The 7770-nt window shown below is 38.9% G+C and overlaps 1 protein-coding gene across 1 annotated transcript in view; it reads left to right on the top strand.

The window, feature by feature from the left end:
- Nucleotides 1–652: 652 nt before the first annotated feature.
- The window catches only part of RXFP2 (relaxin family peptide receptor 2), a 48111-nt gene continuing 40993 nt past the window's right edge, over nt 653–7770 (top strand). The window contains exons 1-2 of the mRNA XM_039239824.1: nt 653–749; nt 6120–6290. Of these exons, the coding sequence (XP_039095755.1) occupies nt 653–749; nt 6120–6290 (268 nt within the window). The remainder of the gene's footprint in view (nt 750–6119; nt 6291–7770) is intronic.

Here is a 7770-nt window from a genome sequence, read left to right as displayed (position 1 = left end):
GACAGCATGAGCAGGGGAGGGTGAGAGAGAGAGAGTGAGACACAGAATCTGAAGCAGGCTCTAGGCTCTGAGCTAGCTGTCAGCACAGAGCCTGACGCGGGACTCAAACCCACCAACCGTGAGATCATGAACTGAGCCAAAGCCCAACACTTAACCAACTGAGTCACCCAGGCACCCCGAGAGAAGTAGATTTCAGTTCTATTGTGGATATAGTAAGATTTGGGTTGATGGATTGGTTGGTTGCTTGCTTGACTGGTTTGTTTGTTTGTTTTGAACATGAGAGCTACCTGAATAAAATTAACATTAATTTAAAAACCAGTGGAGGGGCACCTGGGTGACTCAGTTGATTGAGCATTGGACTCTTGATTTTGGCTCAGGGCATGATCCCAGGGTTGTGGGATGGAGCCCTGCATCAGGCTCTGGGCTGATCATGGAGCCTGCTTAAGATTCTCTTGCTCTCTCCTTCTGCCCTTCTGCCCTGCTTACACACACTCTCTCTGTAAAATGAGACAAACAAATAAACATTAAAAATATTGTTAAAAAATAAAAATATAAACCAGTGGAGAGACAGTATATTAAAATATAGGAGACAGATAATAATTAACAGAGAGAGATTTGGAGAAGATGAGGTTAAATGGGATCTAGAACACAGATGGACAGTTTCACTACGGGCAGGAAAAGAGACCTTATCCTTTGTGCATCAAAAAAAGAAGCACCAGGGCCTCAGCTGAGTATGGTGTGGCTTTTACGTGGCTCAACACCAACAGTCTATTGAATGGTGTCCCATGTTGTGTGAAATACATCCTAGCCAGGCACATGCAGCAGTCTTGTGTGTAGGTAAATCTGTAAGTTGATGGAACTAGAATTTGGGAGAATTGCCACCAAGAGGAAGAATAGCTGGTGAAATTCCCTTGACACAGAGTAGTCAGCAAATTTGGGATGAGTTAGATGAGAGACTGGAGAAGGGAAAATGGACCACTTCCTCTCCTCTCTACATTTCCTATGCCAAGTTTCCATCAGGCTTCATCTTCACAGGCACCTTTTCTGTTCTTCCTTTTACCCACCACAGTGATCATTCTGTGAGTTCATTGTGCCCAGGCAGGTTTTAGGAATAAGGTAGCCTCTCAAACTCATACAGAACAATGTAGTTATTTAAATACTAAGAGACAATATTTTAACCTAAAATAATCCATCTCTAAAGGTGAAATTTAAGCAGTTTATTAGTGGGTAGCACAGATGTTTTTGTAGTAGAAGTCTTCCTTGTGACCTTCTATCCCTTATAACCCATCAAGGGCCACAACATTCAATTCGTAATCCACATAAATGCACCTGGCAAAGGGAGACATGGAGCTGAAATCCATTCCTGTTGATGATGGTATTGACAATCTGAAGTTCTTGTTTTCTAATTTAAATCAACATGTGTTGAGTCAATACTTGTTCCAGCTAGTTTGACATTGTTTCCTCATATCTGTTTGTTTCAAACATTGGACAATCATCTGAAGAGGGAAATGGGGTGACAGTTTCTGCAGAAAATTTGTGAGTGGGATCCTGAGGGACATTCATCTCAGGCCTGAGAGCCTTAGATGGTTGGTTTGTCCCAGAAGAACATGACAGAGAATAGGGGCTTAGAGAAATTCAGCTAAGGCAGAAATCTTTGAAATGAGAAGGAGGTGGATAAATGTATGAATGAAATTGAATCTGAATCCTATACATACTGGTTGATATGGCCACACAATATTGTCAGGGCAGGGGGAGACCAAACAGAAGCATAACAACATAAGGTTTCTAAGTTTAAAAAACACCAAAAAAGAGGCCAATATCTCCCCACTCACCTTAATATAAAAGTGTTTTAGAAAGAATTTACTAGTTACTTTCAAACAAACAATAAATCATCCATCCCACAAAGGTGGGCTTTTGGAGATCCTCTTACTCTTCCTAGAAATAGGAGAGCTTCTAGAAGGTGGATTCTGTGAATGAGCTGGATTCACCTTTGTTTTGCATTGTAAATGTAGTTGCTGTTCCTCTTAGACATCCTAGCACCTGAGCTCTGGATAGCAGTGGGCATTGTCTCACCTGTTGCCCTAGCATATAGCAGGCAATCAGGTAACATTTTTTTGCACATTAAATGTTTCTTCTGGTGCTGCTCTTTATAGTAAAGACTAGCTGGCTCTTTAGTCAATGGCAGAGGCTTCATCTACATCTGAATTGAGCTCTGATAAGAGTGGTGCAGTCTGGGAAATGGCCCCATTGGCCAGGATATCCTGTGTTCCCCCCTGGGACTGTAGAGCTGTCATCTCTGGCATTAGTGAGGAGAGAATCTTAGCCAGAACACTAGGTTGAGGGGATAAGGGCTTTCTTTAGCTTCATGCAGGACTCGTACTGGCAAGAAATCAGAGAAAGCAAAGAAGGGCTCGCACACCTTCATGGGTTCTTAAACTGAAGACCTAAAAAAGCTTTTTCACCTGTTGCTTCCCAGTTACACAAAAAAGGTGTTGGCAGGCAGCAAAAAATGTCCTTGGGCAGCAGTCCAGTTGGCTTCAAAAGGCTATCAAGAAGTCATTTAAAAAGCTCTTTGCACAGACATGCCCAGAATATTGACCAGAAAAGAGAAGAAGAAGCACTCACTGAGCAATTTTCTCTCACATGTTCAAACCTCCCCTCAGCTGTGTGTTTGGCAGGGGTCCCACAGAAATTGCTGCAGAAGCTATCAACATAGCTTTTATGTAGGCATCCTCCATTTTAATAATCCCTAAGATTCAATAAAAGCTATGTCTTTCCACTTCCACAGATGGCAGGAAGACTAGACAGCAGAATGCACTTTCTACTGATGGCTATTGATTCTTTTTCAGAATGTGCCAAATATAGGAGGGATTCTTAATTGTTTTTTAAATTATATAATGACAGAAAAAGTAGTAAGTGGAGTACTTGGAAGACTAAACAATATTTTTGTTATTAATATAAAAGTATAAGCTTGCAACTTCGAGAAGTTTAAATCTTGAAAGGGGATCTTCTTTCAATTATTTTTATTCCCAAATGATCTATTAATTCATTTGTTCACTAAAAAAAAATATTGAGCACCAAGTAAGTACCAGGTACTTGGACAGTAGGGATTTGGGATACTGAGGGCAAGGGGTAGGGAGCAGATTTCATTTATTTCTTTTCCTTCCACATAAAATGTATACCTTGAGGATATCTTCAGGAAGAAGCCATTCTTGAATGCAGAATGGCGAATTATGAGAAATGCAATTGATAAGTTCTGTTGGCACATGGTCAGTATTTCCATTCACCTTCCCTCACTCTAACTTGCTAGATGTGTTCCATTTTTTTTTCCAGGGGCAAGGAAGTAATCTTGATCCCTCTTGTCTGTGACAATTGATTACTTGTCTTGCTTTGAATCTGCTTCTGTGAGATGGGCATTTAGTTGGGTCCAACCCTCAAGGAACTCAAGGTTATCTTCATGATAAACCCACAAAGGAACACAATATATTTGCCTTCAAAATATGTTACACAGCCTCCACTTTCTCTTTCAAAATTGTCTTTAATCAAATGTTTAATCACCTCTTCTAGATCATTAAGAAAATTTTATTATTATTAGATTGTAAGGACATTTTCATTGTTTATTTATCATTTACAGCCCCCCTCCCCTTAGCTTTCAAAGTAACTTGAGGCTGCTTAAAAATAGAAACCATAAATGCTGTTTCAAATAGAAAAACATGAATGGGTAGGGAAATTTTTATTATAGTCCCTGTCATTGTTTTCTTAGAAGTCACATAAAAAAATCCAAACTCCTGCAATGGTAAGGCACAGCAAACTTTCATTCTACATTAGAGTTTCCTTCTTAAAGTCCTGTTTTCTTACCTTGTGTTGAAATTACCTGCACACCAACATTAACTGAGGGCTTATCATAGGCCAGGAACTCTCCAGTATTTCACAATATTATCTTGTCCACCTCCTGAAACACATCCATATTACATGAACTTTATTTTAAATGTGAGAAAACTAATTTGGAGATTAAGTAGCTTTCTTGAAATCTCATAAGTGGCAGAAAGAATATCAACCCTGGCAGGTCTGATAGTACCTAGAGCACTCATCACCAGTAAATACTTGTGAATAATGGGTCCTCAGCCAAAGTGAGATCAACTTAGTGGATTGTGATCCCATTTTGAATGAATATGATAGAATAGTGATGCTCAGAGTACATCCCATATGGTAAAAGGGAAGTTGTATTTCAAGAAATTTTGTTTGCGGTGTGTGCCTGTTTGTATGCTGAATTGTAATACAAGATCTATGTCTGTGAGTTACTATCATAAAAAATGTCAAGGCTGCTACACTAAGATATATTGACTCTCACTCATTCATATTCCAAACATGGGGGGACTACTAGCTTTTTATAAACCTGCCCTCTACAGAAGTCTTTACAAAAAAGAAGAGATTTAAAAATCTATGACTCAGTATGCCTCTCCCGTGTGAATAGGCTTAACTAGCCAACTCCCAGAGCCAGGCAGCAAAGCTTTTCTAAAATCACCAGACTTCACTGGTCTTATGCCAAATTACTAATAGTAAATCATTCATCTACCACTGCAACAATAGCAGAGAAAAATATCTTTTGCTTTGCTAAGAGCAAAAATCCAATGGATAGAAAAACATCCAAAAACCACCCTCCCCATCTACAGACGGTGTAGCAGATGCAGCAGCAGCAGCTTCTGCGGTAGAGCGTGTGTTGGAATGTCCAGTCGTCTCCAAGACAGGGCCAGGCTCTTATTTATTTATTTATTTATTTATTTTAGCATTACTGTATTTCTTAAATGAAAGGGAAAATTAGACAAAGTGAATGTAGACAATACAAAATATAATGTTTTCTAAGATGTTAAACTATTTTCTATGAAATAGAAATAGTTTCTTATAAAAGATCTTTTATTTCTCATATCCTCCCTCCCCTATACACATATTTGAATTATCCCCTGACCCCAGAAGACCACTGTTAACTACTGTGTTATGAAGATACCGATTGAAGGGGAACCTGAATTTCAAGGGGGCATAAGTCCTCTGTGAGGATGGATTAAAAACATAAGAGAAGGAAACATAAGAGAAGACAAGAGCTGATAGTGGCTAGGTTAAACGAGAAAATGAAGAGATGAATATAATTGACTTTGACAAAATTATTCTGTGGATAAGATGATCAAAAACATTCTAGAAATTTAGATGCAAGAGACATCTTTGAATTTGAAAGAGTACTTTCCAAAAAATAAGGAAATGTTCTCCATAAATACAATTGTGGAAGTCATGTATTTTTTTTAAAAGGCTGCAAGACAAAACTTCACAGAAATTAGCTAAGAGAGACTGTATACTCAGGCATGACTACAGTTCATTATAACTAATTGAAGGGAGTGGGGGGTGTGGGTAACGTGTTCCTAACCATGCCACAGAAGGTTGGCATCATGGCCAGGACTTTCCTTGGGTTGGTGGTATAATGTTTTTTAATATAGCAGAAGGATAGAGAACAAACCTTCTGTGCTTTTCCAGATGGATGACTGCGTTTAACTTCTTTATCCCTAAAACATAAAGGAAAATATCACCCATACGTAGTTTGGTTGAATGAATACCTGAGATAAACCACTTGTGCAAACGGCCTGGGGCACAATAAGCTCAATGAGGGTTAGATATTATTCTCACTATTTATCCCTCCTTATGCAAATGTGGTTCCTGATTTCTAATTCACACTTAAACTGTCTTTGTACATATATATATGTCACTTCAAATCCTTCTCAGAGAGGATTAATAAGTAAATAAATCCATCTATTTAATTCTTTTAGCTCATGGCTTTACCTTTCTGTTTCCAAGAGCGGACAACTCTCTGATTCCATACAAAAGTAGATGATTATTTAAGTTTTGTTTACTATTACCTTCCTAAAATTAGTTCAAAACTCAACCTTGATTCTTGGAATAGCTATGTTAGATATGACCATGATTGTTTGGAATGTTATAATTAAGAATATTATTCAAAGAAACTGTGCACTATGGATAACAGACAAACTTAACTCATAGGATCCTTTTGAAAAATAAAGGGAATGCCAGAAAAAGATTTTGGCCAAATTAACACTTTCTTTCTATTACATGAGACTATTTTCTCCTCTTTCACATAGATTTTGCACTGACCAAGGGCAGTACAATCACTCCTTTGTGCCCAAAAGGATACTTTCCCTGTGGGAATCTTACCAAGTGCTTACCCCGTGCTTTTCACTGTGATGGTGTGGATGACTGCGGAAACCAGGCTGATGAGGACAATTGTGGTGAGTCCCCCTCTGGGCTCTAAACATACACCTCCCCTTGTAAATGCCCCCCAAACTTTGCATCAATCAAGTAAGTGTAATGAAAGGGAAGAGATGATTTGATATTCTATGGGGAATCCTACTGTAACACAAATAATTACTCCCCAATTTATTTGTGATGATGACTAGAATTTTTCACAGGTAGAGGTTGCTTAAATCAGAAATACAAATGTGATAAAGATGGAAATCATATTTTGAAAGCTGCTTGAATGCTCATATTCTAATTTTAAATGTCTTCCTATTGACTACCTCTTTTTGGCTTGGTGGTTTGGTGCCGCTACACGAATACCCATAAAGTGTGAATGGGCCCTGCCTAGAGAATTGATTCATTGAATAAACCTACACTGAATGACTACTATGTGCCAGATACTTGTCTGACTCACCCAGACACAGCAGGCTCACAGGAGATGAGGTCTTGCCTTCATGGAGTTCACGTGGACCTGGAGAACAAGGAGGACAATAAACCTGTATATAAATAAGTTAAATATTAAATGTATTTAAATATTAAATGTATTTAAATATTAATATTTATTTAAACAATAAGTATTTTAGAGCATCATGAGTATTGTAAAGTCTTGAAAAAAAGGTGATGGGGTAGAAAGTGACCTGAAGTGAAGGTTATTTTAAAAAGGCAACCAGAAAACTTCCCTGAGATTATAACGTTCAAATTGAAAACCAAACCATGAAAAATTGTGGAGGAACAGAGTTGCAGGCAAAGGAAACAGCAAGTGAAAAAGACCCTGAGACTCAGTGAAATAAGCCAATGTGTTTGTGAGGCCAAAAAGCCAGCGTGGCTTGAGCAGAGTGAACAAGGATATAGAGGAGGAGGAGGTAAGCAGAGACCAGATCACCAAAAATCTTACAGGCCATTTTGGTCTGCATGCAGCGAGTGCATATATGTCTAATATAACCTGTTTATTTTTACCTAAATAAACTATGCCAAATTAACATAACTAGTTAGTGAGAGAGTAGACACTAGAACCCAGATCTCTTGAATCTGAAAGAACCCTGCGGGTTTTCTATCACAGGGAACAGCCATTCCTTGGCACCACCTAACTAGCAATCAGTGAGACACAAAGTCCAGGAATGCCAGGCATCTGTCTCTAGAATCTTCTTTCCTGCCCTTGAGTATTCATGTATGCTCCCTCTCATGGAATATTATGCCCTCACCTCCTGTGGATCATTCATACTCATCCTAAAGGATGAGGTACCCCTTTCACCTCAGAAGCTTGGCTTCCCCGGCCCCACTCCCCACGCTGAAGCTGTACCACCAGACCACTGGTCTAGGATAAGCACCTTTTCTCTCTGTTCCCATAGCATCCTGGCTGTACCTGTATGGTCATACCAAGGACTGCCTTGTCTTTTCATTGTACTTCTCACTGTAGACATGAACTTCTTGAGAAGAGTTCTTATTTGTGTCTTATTTATTTTGTTGTCATTA

Source organism: Hyaena hyaena, unplaced genomic scaffold (assembly GCF_003009895.1).
Source record: "Hyaena hyaena isolate Hyena2069 unplaced genomic scaffold, ASM300989v1 scaffold_163, whole genome shotgun sequence".
In the NCBI taxonomy this organism is placed as follows: Eukaryota; Metazoa; Chordata; class Mammalia; order Carnivora; family Hyaenidae; genus Hyaena; species Hyaena hyaena.
This window is presented reverse-complemented; position numbering and strand designations above follow the sequence as displayed.